Raw genomic sequence first — 20,854 nt, 5'->3', positions numbered from 1 at the left:
TCTTAGAAGCAATTGAGAAGCTAGGAAGCCTTGTGATTGAAGGACTCCTTATTCAAAAGGGTGTCAAAGAAGTGGTAAAACAGCAACAAGGAATAACTCGACGAAGAAGCGAAAATGGTGTAGAAAGGATTGGTGAACATGGTAAAGACGACGCGGTTATTATCATGGCAATGCTTATACAAGCAAGAGATCCTCATAAAGGGTATGAAGCAGTGAATGAGATGATGATTGGTTTTGTTGAGGCAGTAAAAAGTGAAGAAGATGATGAAGAAAGTGGGTTTGTTGTTAAAGGTGTTCATGTTGCTGGATTAGTAGCTAGGAAAAGAAATGGGGAAGCCATTCACAATTGTTTGTGGCATTTGACTGCCTGATTAAGGTTATGATTGTAATGTTAACTAATTTCTTGATTTCAATTTTTAATTATGCAACAAAATTTTTGTATGTTATGTCTCTTTTTTCATTTAGACTAAAAACGTGGTCTCGCCACACCAACTAAATCTTCATGTAGAACATGATTCGGATTCAATGATGGAACTTAAAAACGTGGTCTCACCACACCAACTAAATCTTCGAATCTTGAATAGCCCATTTGCGTGCTAACTAATGATTTACGACAAGTTACAGGAGAAAATTACAGCGATTACTGCATGAATTCAGAGTACTTAAAATTAATCTCACATACGACTGAATACAGCCTAAACATACAGCTGAATAATGATCATATTACATGAACGACTGTTAATTGAATGGAATCTAATCCAACTCAACTCAGCTGGAAACTGATCATAATATAGACCTTAGACATAAATCATTATATAAACAGCATGTTAACCTACACTAAATTGATAGACTAATAGAATAGTGTATTCATTAGTTTCTCTGCGGCTCTGCCCACATGGAACAACATATATTACACAGTTTCTACACGAACAACACCCTCTTCGCAGATCTTTTACATGGTCAAGCGGAAGTCGGTTGCAAATATAGCCGACGGTTATGTTAGATGATTCTTCATTAACCCAGAAGTTCTGGTAGTACATACGCGATCAGATCAGATCACTCTATAGCCTGAATTGCTTGTCTTTGGTTACTGCTGAAGGCAAATTGATAACAATCATTTAACAGTTCAGCCAAGAAGCAGGAAATACAACAGTTACCCAACCGTTTAAACCTGAACAATTACAGGTAATTTACCTCTGGTGTCGATACAAGTGATTCCCTGAAAACAGAAAAATAAAATAGGCCATCAGTAACGTTAAATTGGGTTAACTAAGCAATCAACAAATATACTTCAGGCAGATAGAGTTAATTTTTAACTTACCTACGCCTTTCTGACTTAAGCTGTTTGGACATTATAGATGCCTGCAAGGACAAACACAATATAGATTCAGCATTTGAGAATAAAGAAGGGCGGGAGGCTGGGTGATATATTGACTCCAAATATTATCATATAGACAGGTTACGAATATTTTGTAAACTGAGATATAATAAAGCACAATGGACCAACAATTTATGACAATGAACTGAAAAATTCATAAGCAATTAGGTGTAAAATTTCAAAGCCCTGCGCCGCATTCCTGAGGAAACTTCCCTAATACCCACATATAGAAACTGTTTTATGTGAAAAATACTCTGGCGCACTTTGGAGGTAACATCAAAACCTTGTTTTTTTATTTCTCTTTTTTTTTTTTTTTTTTTTTTTGAAAGACAAAACCTTGTTTTATTTAAAAGATATTGTACAAATTCATCTTGTAAGAAGAGGTGAAGCCAAGAAAACTTAATAGACGACAGCACCCCATCTCTCACTCGAGAAAGAGAGTACATGAGTGCTACAGTACCTGCTCTTGAATTATGCTTCTTGCTTCCACAAGTTGTGCTTCAAGTTCAAGCTCCCTTTCAGTAACTTCAGAAGTAACATCAGTTCCTTTTTGTGCATCTTGTAGCTGACATAAGCGCTCCTTCAATGATCAAATAGGGAGCCAACAATTATAAACATATCAGACAAGGCAATACTAAGAATATATCTGCAAGATGATGGGAAAAGAGAGAGGAGATGCCAGAAGAACCTTTATTGAAGACATCTTTGCACGAAGGTTTTCCTCAATTTGACCCCTGCCCATGTGGAATGGAAGATCAAAGACATCCTGCAACAAAGACAAGGACAAAAGTAACAATTACTTTCAATGACACTGAACAATAACTCATCTATTTTTAATTTCTAATTTCAACAAATTGAAATACCGTCTTTCCGCCAAAAGGAGATTGTGAAAGATCATTATCATGCTTTTCATTGGTGGTCGGAGGTTGCTTGGTTGAACCATTAGGGGCATTTAAAAAACCACGCATATCCTCCTGTCATCATCAAATTTTTAAAGTCATTATCAACTTCAATAGAAGTATTATTTTCTGTGCATACACACCAAAATGGAAAAGATAGATGAAGGCTGATGTTACGGCTTCCCAATGCTATTCAATCAAAAATAACTATCTTTAAAATTGATTAACTTGTTAATTTGGGAACACTGAGCTCTTTTTACTTAAACTTGTTTCTTCCTCTAATCTGATTTTCTCTCCCTTGGACAAGCCAAGTTTTCTATATGAAGTATTTCTACTTGCTCTTTGCTAATTTCTAACATTCATTTCTCAAATCACAAGCAGACATGTTTGAATAGACCACTAAATTTTCTACATTACTTAAAAGGGAAAAGGAATATTATGGTTTATTTTTTCTATTTGCCGGCAGGAATAATAATATATGTATACTGTCATCAATACTAGAGTAGTTGAGGGAAGTAATCATCCTTATCAGAATTCAGAAGATGGACACTCCATTTTTTATTGACATGCACCTTTCCAAGTAGCATAATTTCCTATAGCTATAATTTTTCTAACCATAGTTAACTGGCAAAAGAAGAAAACAAAAAGTTGATTTAAGATACAGTACTTCTTTATATTAAGGAGATTACATCTACAACAACGTGGACCTAAAAGAGTGACATGTTGACAATGGCTATCTAAAAGTCTTGGAATTTAACTTGAATTCAACACATTTTCACAAAGTTTAGTCAGTTGAAAATATCATCAAATCCAGCAAAAAAAAAAAAAAAAAAATTAATTTTGTGTAAACCATTGTAAATCAATTTAAGAACAAATAAGTACCTAGAACAGCAGAGAACTGGGATAACATTTTTTAAAAAAATGCATAAAGACTGATGCTTAGAAGAAAATGACATCAATACAGATGGAAACTTACCTGCATTGATCTCAACAAGGCCCTCAAATCGTTGTTCTCTTGCATCAGTTCTTGATTTTTGACCTCGTAAGCATCAACCTGCAAATATACATAATTTAGGGTAAATAAGCCCTTTTGTTTCCCCAAAGTCGGCATGTGAAAGTTAATGAATTCTGAGACTGCTCTGCACAATCCATCATTGTACATACAATCTTTTTATAGAAGTCATTGTCTGTCTTCTTTCCATTCCATGTGCCACGCTGCCTTCCTTCTTTCTGCATACAAGTGCCATGACAATTAGACTAAACAGCTAAATCTATAATGACAGCATAAGGGAACCTAACCAACATTCCACCAATAATTTGTCTATCCATACCTGCAGCAAATTCATTATCTCCATGCCAGATCTAGATTCCTTCTTCTTCTCATTCACAACTTGGTTAAGTCTCTCCTGGAAGTATGAAAAAGTCAGTTATTGTCTGAGTGTTCCCAACTCTAGGTCCCAAATATTTAAGTAACAAAGCAATAATAGCATGAAGATCCGTTCATTCCGACGCAAAACATACCTGCAATTTTATGTACTCTTTCTCTCTCCTCTTCATTTCATGTAGTTGTTGAGTTTTCACTTGCTTTCGATGGGCAAAAAGAAAAATCTGTGTCAGTAAAAGAGCTTGAATTTAAGCGGGGAGGGGGGGTCCACCTGCCAGAAATGGGTTCTAACCTGGTTGCCGATAACCATTTTCTGGAATTCATCTCTCTCCTGCTGCAACTTCTCAATTTGTCCTTTAAATCCAGCTCTTGCCTTGGCTTCCTAAACATATGGGAAGCAGAATTCAACACAATTGCAAGCAAATTTTAGCAGAGTATCACTTCAGTTAACATAATCATATATGAGCAAGCTACCAACATGCTAGCAAGTCGCATTAATATGCACTCTTGAAGCCATACAGCTTTACTAGTATTGCACCACCCTAGCTATAAAAAAGTGTAAGTCTAGAAATATCTCTATTATATTTTATCAAAAAAAAAGTTCCTCATATCCCCCCCCCCCCCCAAAGCGGTTGTTCATTTAATAACATATACATTGTACAAAGTATAATACTTCAGATCTATAATGTGAACCTCAGTAAGGCAGTTAGTGAATGAAAAAATTAGATCTATCAATACCGTTCGGGTAATTGTTGCTATCTCCCTATCTTTTGTTGCTATCTGCGATTCAAGCCTCTCAATCTTGGCTTCCAACCTTGATATGTCTGAGTTAAGTCTGCAATAGAACCCACAAAAGCACCGATAAGCATGTGTCTATACTATGATCAGATATCGTGTTACAGTCACAATCAATCAAGCAATAAAAATCCTTAAATAATTCCAACTTCATGTAAAAGGAATTTATAAACAAAGTTTCCATTTTCTAAGTAAGCTTTCGTCATTTGCAAACAATGCCATGTGACAGTCAGTACAAGATCACCTAGATCAATGCTTTGTAGCATAACCTATTCTGTCAGTTAAGTTTATTAGAAAGGCTTGGCTAACATTCCAGATTAATATAATATAATAATGGTCTTTCCCAAATCGAGATTAAAATCCACAGGCCATTTCGAGGAATTAAAAACACAACAGGGAACACCAGGCTCAGTGGGTTTCACTAATATAGACATGTGTGTTTTACTTTATATTCTTCTCCTCTTTTTAACTTCTTCTTTACAAGACAGAGCAGTGTACATGAAGCCCAATGCCACTTTCTGCATCCTCTCTGCCATCAGTTAATCTTGACATTACCTACTTCTTTGGTATCTAAGGATTAAAATTGCTCTACGTACCACTTAATTAATCTCCCTCTCAGTCCAAAATAAACCTTCCTTTTCTTCTCTCTTTTTTAATATTGCACCCAAAGAATTCCCCTTCGCCACCACAAAAACAGCTCCTATATGTCCTGGCACTCCTCTATATGAAATCCCACAGGTCACAGAAACCACTCCAAAAATTCTCTTCCCTACATCAATAATTATGCTTGATTTAAAGCATCCATGGCTTCTGCCATGCAAACTCCTTAACCGCCATGAATGTCATGTAACACCAAATACTTCACTTCTCCCTGCAAGAACCACCCAACCTCTAGAATTGAGTAAAATAAACATAACAAAAATTTCCCAATGATCTTGAAGGGAAAGGCCACATCCTTTTGAAAACCCACAATTTACGGCTTCTCAACAAAGCTCATATCTACTTTGAAGTTCCCACTCATGTCCAATTGTTGAGGATCCGACACAGATACTTGAGGTAAAATGAGTCTGAATAACATATGTTGGCAGCAACCGTTAGTGCCACCAACAACCTCCACAAACTATATCTAAAGTGCAAACACAACATAGGCTAAAGAAAATAAACTAGGAAATGAGATAAACAAAGGCAGTAACACATGCACCCCATTTAATAATCCAACTAGATACATACTTCTGTATGTACTCAGCCGATTTTTTAGGTACCTTTGCAGGCCGATTTGTTTACAACAATAAGGGAAAAGAATTTTATGCCAACCTGGTAGCTTTCCCTCATAAAGAGTTATGCGGAAACAAAGATAATTTCACTGAAATTCTACAGCCATCTCCATGTCATTCTTAATAAAGTAGTTCCATTGCAGAGTCGTGGGTGATGACAAAAACTTGGAGAACATCTAAATTTGGTTGCTTACTTGCCACCTCTTCCATAAGTTAAGCTCAACAGGTCAAAGAAATAGTAACTATCAGGGCAGAAAGGCCCACAAGGTAGAGCCAAGAATTTGTATTAGGCATACCAAGACGGCAAGACCCAATAATTTGAAGCAAAAGACGGTGTCATACATCCCAATAATAAGGTCTCAGTCATGAAGCATGGCTTCACTTTGTTGTTTCAGCATATCATAACATGTGCAATCCATACATGATGTATACAAAGTATAAATAAGTTTATGGGAGAGAAAAAAAATAGGTGCTCTAATACACCACAGCCCAAGCTTGCAGTTGTTTCATATGCCTATTGCAATGAAGCAAGTGAGCTCAAAGTCAAGTAGATAAAGCCATTTAAACTATTCGAAAGCTACTCAAGACAGCTTGTTAAGCTTTGTGCTGGTTGGTTGAAGTTCAGCTGTTCAGGGATCAAACCTTATAGTTGGATATGTCCGTGCATGGAAGAATCAGCCTCAAACATACTATTTAATCCACGGTCCATTTAGGTAAATATTTAAAACAACCAGCCATGTAAACACTGATGAATATCACTGGAGAGACTTCTAGATCAAAATATTACAGAAACATGATATATAAATAAATGAGGGAAGTCATTTTTGTGCTTAAAACATACTACAGAAGTATTAGGTATTCATAAAAGATGGGTAAAGACCATGAAAATGACAAGGAAGCTCAAACAATAGCAATTACCATTAGTTAAACAAAATAAAACGACCTAATGCCTAGGAAATCTACATCTTCATGGAAGTATTGTAAGCAGCCTAAAATCCTAAATAGATCACAACTAAGCGAAACTTCAATATGAACTCATTTCAGTTAGCACGTGAAAATGGTCGATTATAGAGCAAATTACACATTCAAGAGACAAACCAAAAGGCACAGCATTATCACAGTCACACTCTACTTACAATTGCATTTAAAATTGATAATAGGACCACAAGATGATCGGATTCAAAAGTCAAAACAACAAATAAATCTAAAAATCTTATCCAATAGATCATCATTTCGAGTATCTCCAAAGATTTACTACCAAAATCAAGCATCAAATTAAACCAAAACCAGCTACAAAACATTCTAATTCAGCAATTCATACCGCTGTCTTTGCTCATTGGCCGATTCTCGGAACTCGATATCACGCTGCCTCTGCTGCAACAAAGAGTACATACAATTACAAGTACGAGCCACCGAAACCTGCCGAATCATCACAACACAATACAACACCAATCCAATCAAAAAAACAACTCACATTACAGAAATTGAACACAAAACACACAAAAGAGGAAATGTACTGTACTGGATCATTAGCAAACAGATCAAGCGAAGCCGAAAATCCGAATGTAACAAGCGTCTGATTCAAATACTTTATACAATGCTCCAAATTGTTCACATCCGCAAAATTCATCTCACTGCTACTATCACCACACAAAAAAAATTCAAAAAAAATTCACAAAAATTGAAAACCCTAAGTTGAGTTCAAATATTGTTAGAAATTGATGAAACTGACCTCATTGCGAACCCCGAGGAAGGAGACGACTGAGAAAATCAACAACAAAAAATCAACAAAAAAAAATGAGAGAGTTTAGAGAGAGAAAGAGTGAGAGGAGAGAGAAAGCACATACAAGAAAGGCGAAGTCAGTGTCAGAAGACGGCATTATATAGTGGTGTTGACAGGTTCAATGGAGGAAGACGACAATGGAGAGAGAGAGAGAAGAGGAGAGAGAAAATGTCTGTAAATTGTTTTTTAGGGATGATAGATAGATAGATCTTTGAAGGAAGAGACAAAGAGAGAAAGAAGAGAGAGAGTGAGTTTGAAAATGAGAATTTAATTTTGGAGGAAAAAAAAAAGTTTAAAAAGTGAAGAGGAAAGAGATGATTTAGTATTTGAAAAAAGGGGGTTTTTAAGAGGATTAATTATTAGTAATGGGTGTAATGGGAGTGAAGGGGGAGTTAATTAGGGAAGATGACATTCCACGTTTTATTCGTAAATCAGAATAGTCAGCTATCAGTCAGATTATTAACCATTGTTGTTGTTGTTTACGTATTCACGTGACTGCCCTGACTGCTTTCTTCCCATCAACCCCCCCACCCAACCCAACTACATGTGTACTCCCTTAATTGCCTTCAAAGTTCAAAACAAATCAAATGAGAATAAACTTTGTTTGATCAAAAAAAAATTTTATTTTTTTTTTCCAAATGAGTCAAAAGGGTATTATAGATTGATGCAATAAAAGATGGAGTCTGTAATTAATCAGATACAACTCTATTTTTTGTTTTAAATCAATATTTCTTTTGATGTATGTATGAGGAATTCACAGCCTCTATTAAGTTGAGTCTTTTGTAACTCTAATAATATAACAGATTTGTTTTGTTGAATATGGTTTAATCACAGGTGTAAGATATATATGTATATAAGACTATTAAGTTTGAGCTTTATAAATCTTTTTTAAAATATAAAAAAAAAAAATATCGTGTTATTTTGTTTTTCATACATGGGAATGATAGGATATGATTCAAATTGAGAATTCTCGTACTACTTTTAAACAAGTTAATTTTAGTGTGCTCAGTGTCCACCGCTACGCAAGTACTATACTTACCGATCGTCAACCACAACACTTGGTTACCAACATTGTTTTTTCTGAACCTAACCTTCCACCATACAATCAGGGGTGCCCCGATTTATCTCGAGTATAAACATGGGGGTGTTTATCTAATGGCAATTGCATAAATTGGTGTTGAGAATGGTGGAACTCATAAAAAACACATTTTCCTATCATTTTGTGATGCCGGTTTGTAATAAAGTAGACTAAAAATTTAATGTCGTTAAGTCCCTCCTCGTCCCTCCTCCATTGAAGGACTTTGAGGTTTCCTCACTATTGAAGGACCTCATGCTATCTTCCTCCATTGACAAAGTTCATGAATCACCAAATTCACCACGGTTGCGACTTTGCTACCGAAATAAACTTAAACCCTAAGAACATTGGAGAAACGAAGGGTATGATTAACCTCAATGGGGGGATTTGTCGTCACTTCGTTTTTCCATTGCAATTGACCATGTCTCCATTAGTGGTTTTCAGAAATTTAAGTGACAGAGGAGAGATACAGGAGTTTGAAGTCGTGACGGAGTTAACTATGAATGTGATGAAATTTTCGACAAATTTACCAAAGTGATGTTATTGCCAAATCTACCTTTAGATAAATATTACAAGTTTATCCCATGTATTTTCTCTACCTTTGCAACATTGTCCTACCTTCAATTTTCTCCTTCCCCTGCGAGACCAAACCCTCCCCTCCACTTCCACTTTTCCTCTCCCTTGTCCGAAAGCACACCTGGTGCTTCAACCACAATTGAAATCTGCAAAGTACGGTAAATTCAATTATATTTTAAAAGATTTAAAGGTATTATTTCATTAAAAACAACCAAATTGTGCAAACTTGTGGCAAAACACATTGCCACCTTGACTTAAAATGAACGAGCAAACACCTCACACTATCAATATATTTGCACCCTTTGGCGACTTAAATCATGTTTACACGCTTAGTAATCTTATGTAATTCCAAAACAACATATTAAAGTATTTATAAGCAGCAACAAAATCATTAAGAGACTCTTCAACTCGAAGCACATAAACCCCTACATATTCCTTTATCTCTCCTTTGTGTTCAACGTCTCAAATAGGTAACAAGTGGCAATAATGGCTACTTAAAGCACATACTGTATTTATTTGCAACAATAAGGACGATGTCCACCCTTGGTAGGCTATTCAAAAGTAACTAGCCTTCTGGCCCGTTCCATGCACGAGTTATTACTTAAATATTTCCCTTGTAATGTGTTGCTTATTTGTGTTATATGAGTCAACATTATTTTATTGTACTTTATATATATGTTTATATAATGTGGAGTAATTAGCTCAACTTTTTTTTTTTTTTTTTTTTACTATTATTTTATTTTAAGTTTAGGAGATGAAAAGACTACGACTTTGTTTTGGTGTAGTTGAAACACTTAATTTCCTTACTTAAATTTGCAAGTTACAGAATGCATAAAGACATTAACTTTATTTTTTGATAAAGGAGGTGGTATGTGGCATATGAGTGATTTGTGGTGACATGTGGCATATAAGTAATGTGTGGTTTGTGTTTTTAAATACTAACTAACTAATAAAAATATAGAAGTATAGATGTGTACCATGTTGTGACATACTAACATTTATAAGTAACACTTCTTATTAAGATAATAAAAAATCAGTGTGATACGTTCAACCGTTTGGTTTAATATTTTTAAAACCACTATCTTAGGGTTCGTTTGGCATCATTGTGGTTTTCTGTTTTTTGGTTTTTAAAAGTATATTATATATGTCACATAATGAATCAAAAATTATTTAGACTTATTAAAATCATGATAATTTTAAAAACTGACCACAGAAAAGTGAAAACACCTTTTTCTTGTTTCATGTATTTGGTTTTTAGTTTTAAAAAAAACAGAAAATTGAAAACAAAAAATGATGTCAAACAAGCCTTTAGCAAATTAGCAATAATTGTTAATGTGGATTGATTTAGGCTTGGTAATCATTGTGGAGTAGTTTATATGAACATGACATTTCTTTTGCAATAGAAAAAAAATATCATCGTCACTAATATTAGCCGAGTATCAAGCGTAAAAAATTGACCCGACCTAAAAGAAACATAATCTAGATTTCTTCTTATAACTCGTATTATATATCCTATCTAACCCAACCCAATAATCCGAATTAACACCTAAGTATGTTGATCAATCAATCAAACAATAATTACCAAGCCTAAATCATTTGTTAATTTTTTCTTAAAAAAAATTCCAAAAAAAAAAAAAAAAAACAAAAACAAAAAAATAAACACAGGAAAAGAAAAAAGAAAGAACGATAGATCAGATCGAAATCAACCCCCAAAACCTCTCTTTCGACTCTCATTCAATTTCTCTCTCCTCCCAAAATTCAATTGATCAACCCCAAAATTCCAGTTCAATCACCATTTTTCTGATCGATTAGATCCAGATATTCAATGTCCTGCTTAGCTCTCTCTCTCCAACCCGTCAATGGGCCCGACATCCTCCTCCAAACCCGAGAATGGTTTCCCCCAGCTCGAGCTCTCGTCGCCGTTTCCGCCTTCCGAAACACCCGTCTCGCCTTCTCCTCCGCTGCAGCCGCCGCCGCTTCTCTCTCCTCCAAACACCAAAACGACGACGTTTCCGGCGACCCCACCATTGTTGGCGATGACCCACTTGCTGCTTACAGTGGTCAGGTAATTGTTGGGGTTGAATCTCGATATCGTGTTGTTTATCGTTTGGTGAATTCAATTTATGTTCTGGGTGTTACAACTGTTGATGATGATGATGATAATAGTACTACTACTAATAATGTTTTTGAGTGTATTAGTATTGTTAATCAAGCTGTTAGTGTTGTTGTTACTGCTTGTAGAGGGGTTGATGTGACCCCAGAGAAATTAGGGAAGAAATATGCTGAGATTTATATGGCATTGGATATTGTTTTGAGGGGTGTTAGTAATATTAGGTTGGCGGCGATGTTGGCGTCGATGCACGGTGAGAGTATTGCTAAGATGGTGCATTCTGCTATTGATACTGAGAATAAGGTTAGAGGGGCTGATAATTGGGTTGGGGTAGCGGAGAGTTTGGCCGTGGAGCATGAGGTGGGGGTGGAGTCGTTTTCGAATATGAGGTTTGAGTTGCCTAGTGAGACTTTAACGGCAGGGGATGAGGTGGGGGCGAGTATTTCTGTTGTGGGGCAAGCGGGGTTAGGGGAGCAGGATGGTGGGGTGAAGATTGAGGAGGAACAGGGGGTGAAGGATCCGTTTGCTGCTAGTGATTCGATTAATAAGCCAGAGTCGTTGGTTGGGGATTTTAAGAAGGATAAGGATGTGGCTTCGGATATGACTAAGGCATTGGTGGGGCTGGAGGTGACTCCGTTGCCTCCTGCTGAGGCTGCTCAGCCTACCCACATTGCTGTGGAAGGGTTTGAAGGGGATTATGGTGGGATTGAGTTTGGAAATGAGGAGGCATCACTTCGAGAGACGTTTGAAGGGTTTAGTGATGCATTTGGTGGTGGGCTGGATGCGTCAGAGTTTGTAGGCACTACTAAAGCTGCGAAGAGGGAGGGTCTTGGTGGACTTGAGTTGTTACAGACAGGGCCTGATGGGGCTCCTGTTGCTGCCAGTGGTGCAGCTGCCACACCTCTTGAAAATCTCTTGGTGCAGAAGTCAGAGATGAAGGGCCCTGAGATGTTCATTGTTGAGGAGATCAGTGCGGAATTCAGGGAGTCATTGCTTTCTAGAGTGGGATTAATGGGTGTGATTTATTTGAGAACATTGCCTCCAAAGATGACGGGTGATAAAGAAACAGAGTTCTCATTTAAGATTGATGGTACAACTTCTGTTAAAAGAACTGTTATGCAGAGCTCTCGTGTTAGCAGCCTTGGCAATGGGATGTTTCATGTAAGAACGGCAGCCTCTGAAGAGCCTTTACCTGTTCTGAAGTACAGTTTGATGCCCCAGATGACCCCCATTCCTTTGCGTGTTAGGCTCGTGAAACGCCATGTTGGGACCTTACTCTCTGTCATGATTCAATACATTTCGAACCCTGATTTGCTGGCACCACTCACAGATGTTACATTTATTCTCAAACTGCCAGTTGATCCTACACTACTGAACGTCTCTCCTAAGGCTGTCTTGAATAGGAATGAGAGGGAGTTGAAATGGCATATACAAGAGGTCCCATTAAAGGGTGCTCCTGGGAAGCTTAGGGCGCGGATGCCTGTTGATATAAATGAAGAGGATACTGAAGAAGAAATTGACGTTGTATGTCATGTAAAGTTTTCGGTCAAAGGGGCTAAAACGCTCTCTGGTGTTTCACTTTGGCCTGCTTCTGAAGCTACAACAGACTTTTACGTGGTAGATCACAAGGTTGAAAGCGGGACTTACATCTGCAATTGACCATTTTGACCTGGTACCATTCTCACTGCCTATAGATTGTATCTTCTCGATTCTTTTTATGAATGGTTATTCTTGTATAAGGTTTTGTATCATTTGCCTGAAGTAGTGAGCATGTAGCTTTTGATTTGGTATATTTTATCTGGTGTGGAAGGCATGTCTGTTCTTGCGGCTGCGATCTTTTCTTGTTATAATTCTTTTTTGCCTTCGATTTATTTCTTTTGTTATTGATGGCACTTATCATAGAATTCATTGAAACTTTTATTCTGGCGAGTGAAATTGTACATTATATTTACCAAACATATTTTTTTTCTGAACTGTTGAAATAGAGCTAAGTTGCTTATATTTTCAATTCTGTTGCAAATCAGCTTCAAGATTTTTTCTTTTGATATAGTTTGAACTGGCATTAAATTAATTTTTGAGGATTTCTAAGTATCTTTACTTATGTCATTGCTACATCAAATTGTTGGCAAGGATCATGTGAGATGTGACAACAAATGAAATATGGCATTTGAAAGTAAATGAGCTAGTAAAGAAATGTTATGTACAATCTGTTGCTCTTAAGTCATAATGAAAGGTAGAGATCACAGAATGGTAGATACTTCCCAACTTTAAAATTTGTCCTTGACATACTTTGGGTTTTTGTTGTTCACGACTACAATCTTGTCCATTTCATGCTTTGTGATGTATCTTCCATAGTTCCATGTAATATCCAATTCTGGAAGGCTACATTTACTATTGCTTTGGTTGTCTAATTCATAAGTTGTGCTTCTTTAGCTTTATAATGGGCTATCATACTACAATTGAAATCCTTGGTAAACAACTATTTCTATAATCGAATTCCATATGAGGCTATTCCTGTCGATATAAAGTACGTGTGAAAATTACACATCCTAGATTTTTATTTATATTTTGTGTCGCGAACTGAAAGGTTACATATTGAATATACTTTTTTGACTAAGTTGATATACTGTATGATTCTGTGATCAATCTCTCAATCATCTTCAAGTACACTGTTTATTTCTGGTTGATAATTTGATATGAAGAGCAATCAACATGAGAAATGTTGGAGGGTATTGCTCTTAAGAAGAGAAAATATGTTGAAGCAAGATAGGAAAGAAAGGAGTCTTGATAAAATATTAGGGGAAGGAGGGAGGGTGGGTACTACTTTGGTCGAACCGTAAGAAACTCAGAACAGGCACTAGTTAGTGTTACAAGCCTACAAGGGGCTGATCATGCCATTCAAAGCTCTGTATACAAAAAATAAATTTCTGTTAGATGCTGACTTTCAAAGATTAATCGAGTTTGAGGTGACGAAGCAATTTGAGTGTTTTAGTTAACAACTCTTCCATGGAAACTTCTCTTTATGTAGAACTCCTTTTATGTAGTTGTGTGATGAGGTCATTAGGTTACCTTGTTCCCACATTCAGCTAACTTGTGGTCTGTATGGCAGTTTCTGTGCTATAGCTGTTCTAGGTCTAAAGGGTAGCTGAGTTGGCTCACCCTCTTACCTCATCTCCCAATCTCCCATAACATTGGCCATGGATCAAACCTCGTCAAGGGAGTTTTGGGATAAGTTATATTAGGGACCTTGCTTGAGGGCAGTAATGAAATTTACCTTGCCAAGAAAATTAGAGTACAAAGTTTAACTAACTAAATTTATAAAGTAAACTATTAGTTAGGGATGGAAGAAGTTTTGGTTTATTCTAGGGGTATTAGGGAGTACTAATGGTGGCAGCAGCATGGCATAATGCTAATCAATCGAACACAAATTGTTTATGTTGCATATGTGCTTTGCAAATGGTAAATGATTCTGGTGGTTAATTTGTCAAGATGCCATTACTTTTGTCGGAATCTGAGCTTTAGGTTGCCGGAGTTGCATGTACATTGCAAGTGGTAGATGATCCTGGACTCCTAGTGGTTAAATTTGATGCTATTACCTGTTTGTTTCTGAGCTTCTGCATGTGATCTGGAAAGTTTCATTTTAGAGCATAGATAAAGTCGTATACTCATATGAACACTATCAGTGAAATGATCCGAGGTGGTGCTTTTAGCAAGACTTATATGATGTATTGGCACAATTAATGAGAGGATAAATCTCATCTTTCAAATGGTTACGAACTTATGCTAATGTTACATTGCAGAATTATCAGCTGTCTTGTGAAATTTTTTTTGATAGATGAACATTTGCTCCTTCTCTTTACATTTTCCAGATTCATTGTCATTCTTCTAGAGCTTTTATCACGGTGAGAAATTATGTATTTTCGACGATTTCATTATTGAAGTAGTGAGAAGGGGTCCAGAACTCTGGAATCAGCTGTGAAAATAATTTATATTATGTTGCAGCTCGCAGAGTTGCAGGCGGTAGCCTTGTATCTCCTATGTGAGACTGGTTGTCTTTATTGTAGCTTAGGGTAGGAGGGCAGGGTATAAAGTGCAAGCATTTACCTTAACAGTTGGTATTTTTGAATCCTAACTCACCAGTATAAGGTGTATTTCAGGCTAGGTTATTGGATTGGTTTGAGTTTTACTAGATCCACCCACAGTTGGTTACTGAGCCATTTAAAGGCGAGTAAATTGGGCAAGGGTGACACAGGACTGAATCAGGTCGGGCTGTTCATGGACTAATCCAAATTGGGTTGGGTTGTGGGTTGATCGGGTCGTGTGCTGTGTTGTCTGGCCAGTTAACAAATTTTAGATGGGTTTTAGTTTTTTTTAACTAGAAAAAATCGTACTTAGTAGTGTAATACTTCAGAAGCAGGTTTAGGGTGGTCCACAGCCACCACAGGTTAAGCGGATCGGGTTCATGGTGGGTTTACCTATGTTGGAGAGTGGGTTATGGACCATAATTTCACCCACAGTCTACTACCCCATTGATCGGGCTGGTTTGGGTGAGTTGTGCTTAATTCGGGTCCGACCTTTCTTCCTCAAAAACTAGCTAAATCAACCCTAGCTTAAGTTAGCTCAATCCTCGTCGTGTAAGTAGGGTTCGACATACCTTTAATACTCCCAAAGAACATAAAACATCAAGACTAAAAATAAAATCTCCCAAAGAAAAAACATCCCACTAATTTACGCATTAACCAATTTAAAAACATACGTATTCAATAATCTATGCCTTTACTTTTTCTTTATTTTCCACTGAATTTGGAAGATTCTGGATGTATTTGGGGCTAAGGGAAGGTATATTGTAGCACCAAAAAATTTCTATTTGCTAAAAAAACTTGTAATATTTGGCGAAAAATGTATAGTTGGAATGAGAAGGACGTATGCAATATGTCAATATCATATTTATATATGATGCCTTTAAAAAGAAAAATTCATAAAAAGAGAGAGAAAAAAAAAAAGAAAAGAAAAAAAAAAAAAGAAAGAAAGAGTGCAATTAAAGTGGGAGTAGTAATTGGCTCGTAGCAGATGCCATAATGTCAACCAACGCATCACCCGTGATATCTTGATATTCATTCAATCCTATGTCGTTTTACATGCATATTACCAAAAATATAAACTTCGTATAGTCTTTTAAGGGTTCCAACATAAACTTTGAATTCGTACTCTTACGGTCTTCCCGTTATTTTGTAGAACTTTTGAAAATAGAAAATACTAGCATGTATATACGCGTATAGGCACGGTCTTGTAATTCTGTAAAACAGTATTCTTGTGAAGGTAAAAAATATGAAAGGTGTAATACTCACAAGAAGTGTAGGGAATTCTCGACCTGATACTTTTATTAAATCTTAGACTTGAAATTAAAATGATCTTTTTAAAAACTTACATTTTTCAACTTGAATATGATGAAATGTATAGTGAATTTTGTTTTTTTTGGAACAAAAATAAAGCGAGGAAGGCAACTAAAACCAAACTCACTCCTTTAATTTCCTCTATCTTATTACTTTTGGAAAATTGTTACAATTAACATAGCTTTAATTTATGTCTTCTTCAACCTCATAATGTAAAGTTGTTTTATAGGACCACAAGTCTTTAGTCATTTATTCTCATAGAAGGAGAGCACTCTTTTGTAAGAAACTAAATTACATAGTACTACTATAAATAGATGAGATTTGGTTTTCACCAAACAAAAAAATAATGAAATTTGATCTACATTATGTAGAAGAATTATACTACCTTATTTTAATTGAGCTAAAATTACTCATCATATTCTTACATCTGTCTTAGCTCCTTACATTATACAAGTAATAATTATTTTCTTTGAAGGGTTATACAAGTTATAATTAATAAGTACTATACTACATAATTAATAATGAATAGATTAAACTTGTAACTAAACTCTCATAATCAACAAATACATCATCAAAAGAAAAGAAAAAAAGTAAAAGTAAAAAAAAAAAAAAAAAAAAAAAAAAAAAAAAAAAAAAACCTTCTTTTGAACAAGTGATGACAAATATAGAAGGGGGCACATAATAATTGCCTAAAATTTAGCATGATCTTCCACTAATAACCACTACTATACACTACATCTCTTCTCCCTTACGCTTCTAACTCTCAAACACTTGCATCATTCTTTCTCTTCATGCCTCTTTCTCAATTTAACCTCATCTCTCTGCCTTTTTTTTTTAAATATTCGGTCGTAGATGATAATGATATAGACGGGATTTGATATGAGGTGACTCAAGTGAGGTGATGACAAACTTTCAAAATAAGGAATTACGAAAAGGTGCCGTGTTGGACACGTCAACCGTGACATGGCTTTTACAACTCAAAACATTAAGAAGTTTCCAAGAAGCAGAGGAGCAACTCCGGTCACCGGAAAAAAAGCTCGACGACGGCGGTGGCGGCGGAGTAGAATTCCGGCGAAACTGCCGGTTTTTTATGTCTTTGAGCTCCATTTCCGCCGGAATCTTCGGTAAGCCGAAAACCAACGCCCAATACCACGGCAACTTCGCCGGACTTTTATCCGAGTTAAACCGAGTGTTACCATTACACGAACTTCTATTCATTGTTTCATTTTTCGGCTTGGTGTTAGACCGATTCCGACGTAGTTTCCGGTAGTTAAGAGACCGGCTAGGCCGAATACTAGGTAACGCTTTAGGGGGTGATAATGATGAAGACGATGACTCATTAAGCTGATGAGGACGAGTCAAGCGAGCCGCGGCAGAGGAGAGAGAAAGAGAGCGCCGAGGTCTAGGAGGAGGAGTGTAAGGAAGGAGACGACCGTGGAAGATGACGTCATCAGCGGTGGAGGTGATGAGGTCATCGTCATTGTTGATGAGGAACTCGAAGAAAAAGTCGGAGGTAGGGTCGGAGGAGGAGGAGGTGGAGGAATGACGACTGTGGTTGATAGTGGCGGCCGTGGTTGTGTTGTGTTGTAAATGTGGTGATGAAGAATTGATGGCGGTGATAGGGAGATCACGGAGGGAGAGAATGTCTACTTGATGATATGGATCATCGGTCTCATTGTTGTGGTAGTGTAATAGTTTTTGAGATTCTTCAATTTGTTCTTCCTCTATTGTTGGTTTTGAGAAATAGGGAGGAATTATGGTGTTTTGCATTTTTTTTTTAGAAGAGTGGAATAAAGAAGGGAGGGAAAATGTTATTTGTAGTGGGGAGAAATGGATATAAATGTATACTTTTTAATTTGGAAAAAAAAATTAAAGGTATGGAGTGAATTTAAAGGGAGGTGAGAAAAGATTTTATTTTTATTGAATTTTTTGGGTAAAAAGAGAGAATGATTTGAAAGTTTGAATGTAATCTAGAAGCGTGAGAAAAGGGGTGAGGAGAATGAGATGTGTAGGAGAATGAAGTTAGGGGTGGGAGGTATGTATGATTGATTGTATGAGGAATTATTGTATAGTTTGGGATTACTATTTGCACATTAAATTAACATTATTAGTAATTATTTCTTTGATTATGATTGGTGATTATTTCAATTGTAAAAGATGGGACTATTGGTTTTAGAGTCATGTTAAAGATGTTAAAATTTGACTGTAAAAAGTGTTCCATGGTGTAAAGAGTGTGTTAATTAATTATTATGAGTATAATTTTATTTATTCTAATTAGTTGTTTTTTTTTATTTAGTACATGTATGTGAGAGTATAATTTTCACTTTCTTCCTTTTTAAAAAATACTAAGCTTGTAAAAATAAAAAATTAAAATTAAAATAAACAAACCTAACATGAAAAAGAGTACTTAATTTCTATATATGTTCTTATTAAGTTAACACGTTTTGATAATGTTTACTAGTATCAAGAGTTTAGGGTATACATGTTTGCACACATACTATTTATAATAGTTACTTGAACTTTTTTATGTGGGTTGATAATTAGAGATATTAATGATAAAACTTGTACGTTGACACACGTGATAAAGAAAACATGTCAAAAATTCTTACAAAAATCTACGCATTTTACAATGTAAGTTTTTACGTATCTCTTAAAAGCGGCCTAAAACCTTACTGATGATTGATATCTCTCACACATCTATCAATCTTTCTACACATGTCAATACTTGAGAATAGGTGAAAAGGTACAAAAATTCCCACTCTCAAATACAAGTAGATGGCGAGGGTCGAAATTTGACTTCAAAGTTGCTTGGTGAAGCAATGTATATTGTAGAACGGAGGAATAATTTTTGCTCTAAATTACATTTTTACAAGTGAAAAAGTTGTGAGAAAAAAAAGTTTAATTAGTATGAGGTCCAACTAAAAAAAAAACAAAATACAGACAACAAATTTCTTAAAAATAAAATGGAACTCGTAAATTTAAATGCCTTGAAAAAATAAAACTCCATAACAAAAAACAGAAACAAGCACACCAGTTTAAACTTTAAAGAGATTTATTTATTTATTTATTTTTATTTTTAGAAAGAAAGAAAACTTTAAGGAGATAAATGAGACTAATTTAAGTTTGTAAAAAACCTTCCATGAAAATTCAAATACTACCAAAATTTCACAGGGAAGTCATAACTTACTTGCTATGTACATACTGGTATAATGTATAAGTGTATAACCAAATTTATGACCTAGAAAGGTACTAAAATACAAATACAAGTTAGAGTCAAGAGTATTCGTAAGCAATTTAAATTGGTCATCTGAGTGGACGTAATACAAGTTAAATTGATCAGATAAGTGGACGTAATACCAAGCAAAGCTTGGCATAGTGGTAAGGATTGACACTTTTAACCTTGAGGGTGAAGATTTAATTTTTTTAGGCCAGGGGCAACTTTGAGGGTAGGAATTTCTAATCTCTTATCCTTTCCCCTTACTTTCGATTTTTAAAGTATTTAACCCACGAAATTGATTTGTGTAGTTGATCTTTAAGAGATTTCGATCCATTAGAGCTGCTCATCTTACCTGCCGAATAAAAATATGAGTGATTGAGCGAATGTAATACAAGTATTCGATCTGATAGAGCTGCTCATCTTACTAGCCGAACAAAAGTATGAGTGGACGTAATACACGTATGACGTATAAGACCGTATTAGTAGGTTCCTTAACAAAGACGCCCAGGGACTTGTCAAACAAGCATTAAGTGATGACCCAATTATGTCAATGGACTTGTTTTAATTTCAGCCTTTTTGAGCTTTACCTTGAATTTTCCGGGTCACTTTCTTGGCCATATTTTCACCACGCTAGTCACCTCTTCAACAACCAATATGATACACGAAGCTTTTTATTAGTTACTAGAACTACCAGTTAAACACGTTTAGGGAAGTTGTTTACGTAGTTATAAAACTAATACGTAGTACAATCTTTTATTATTTTCTAGAGATGTAGTTGGGATTTGATTACATATTGTTCAGATAAGTGATTAGAGAGGGCGATTTAATTTAGTTGCCCTTATTGTTTAGATAAAAAAAACAATAATTTTTTCGCCCTCTTTAATAGTAGGAAAATGTTATACATAGCCCTTAGGGCTACATATCAGCATTAAATTTACACTTGAAAATCGTAAAAAATTAAGAAATCATC

The 20,854-nt window shown here is 35.8% G+C and overlaps 3 protein-coding genes across 7 annotated transcripts; 1 reads left to right on the top strand and 2 right to left on the bottom strand.

Annotated features, from left to right (window-relative positions):
• Positions 1 to 662: 662 nt before the first annotated feature.
• On the bottom strand, positions 663 to 7,803 carry LOC145634171 (uncharacterized). Of its 4 annotated transcripts, none has more exons than XM_081685582.1 (16): positions 7,578 to 7,803; positions 7,463 to 7,491; positions 7,253 to 7,370; positions 7,052 to 7,149; positions 4,400 to 4,496; positions 3,954 to 4,043; positions 3,799 to 3,861; positions 3,609 to 3,683; positions 3,442 to 3,507; positions 3,254 to 3,331; positions 2,242 to 2,352; positions 2,067 to 2,144; positions 1,839 to 1,958; positions 1,322 to 1,362; positions 1,195 to 1,219; positions 663 to 1,093 (listed from the first exon to the last, which is right to left on the bottom strand). In XM_081685582.1, exons 1-16 carry the CDS (start codon positions 7,608 to 7,610, stop codon positions 1,088 to 1,090), a joined length of 1,128 nt encoding a protein of 375 aa, XP_081541708.1. In that variant the 5' UTR covers positions 7,611 to 7,803; the 3' UTR covers positions 663 to 1,087. The 4 variants fall into 4 exon arrangements, with proteins under 4 accessions (XP_081541708.1, XP_081541711.1, XP_081541709.1 ...); XM_081685585.1 differs by having other exon boundaries at positions 7,253 to 7,364; XM_081685583.1 differs by having other exon boundaries at positions 663 to 1,090; positions 7,578 to 7,802.
• A 3,064-nt stretch (positions 7,804 to 10,867) lies between these two features.
• On the top strand, positions 10,868 to 13,282 carry LOC145635488 (uncharacterized). 2 transcript variants are annotated; one of them, XM_081686775.1, is made up of 2 exons: positions 10,884 to 11,229; positions 11,499 to 13,282. In XM_081686775.1, the coding sequence occupies exons 1-2, from the start codon at positions 11,024 to 11,026 to the stop codon at positions 12,931 to 12,933; spliced, it is 1,641 nt and encodes a 546-aa protein (XP_081542901.1). In that variant the 5' UTR covers positions 10,884 to 11,023; the 3' UTR covers positions 12,934 to 13,282. The 2 variants fall into 2 exon arrangements, with proteins under 2 accessions (XP_081542900.1, XP_081542901.1); XM_081686774.1 differs by having other exon boundaries at positions 10,868 to 13,282.
• Positions 13,283 to 17,292: 4,010 nt separating this feature from the next.
• Positions 17,293 to 18,765, bottom strand: LOC145634169 (uncharacterized). Its single transcript, XM_081685581.1, has one exon. The coding sequence runs from the start codon at positions 18,435 to 18,437 to the stop codon at positions 17,580 to 17,582; it is 858 nt and encodes a 285-aa protein (XP_081541707.1). The 5' UTR covers positions 18,438 to 18,765; the 3' UTR covers positions 17,293 to 17,579.
• Between the last annotated feature and the right edge of the window lie 2,089 nt (positions 18,766 to 20,854).

This window comes from Chenopodium album, chromosome 6 (assembly GCF_948465745.1).
Source record: "Chenopodium album chromosome 6, dcCheAlbu1.1, whole genome shotgun sequence".
Classification (NCBI taxonomy): domain Eukaryota; kingdom Viridiplantae; phylum Streptophyta; class Magnoliopsida; order Caryophyllales; family Amaranthaceae; genus Chenopodium; species Chenopodium album.
The sequence above is the reverse complement of the archived record's forward strand: the minus strand, read 5'-3'. Positions and strand labels throughout refer to the sequence as shown.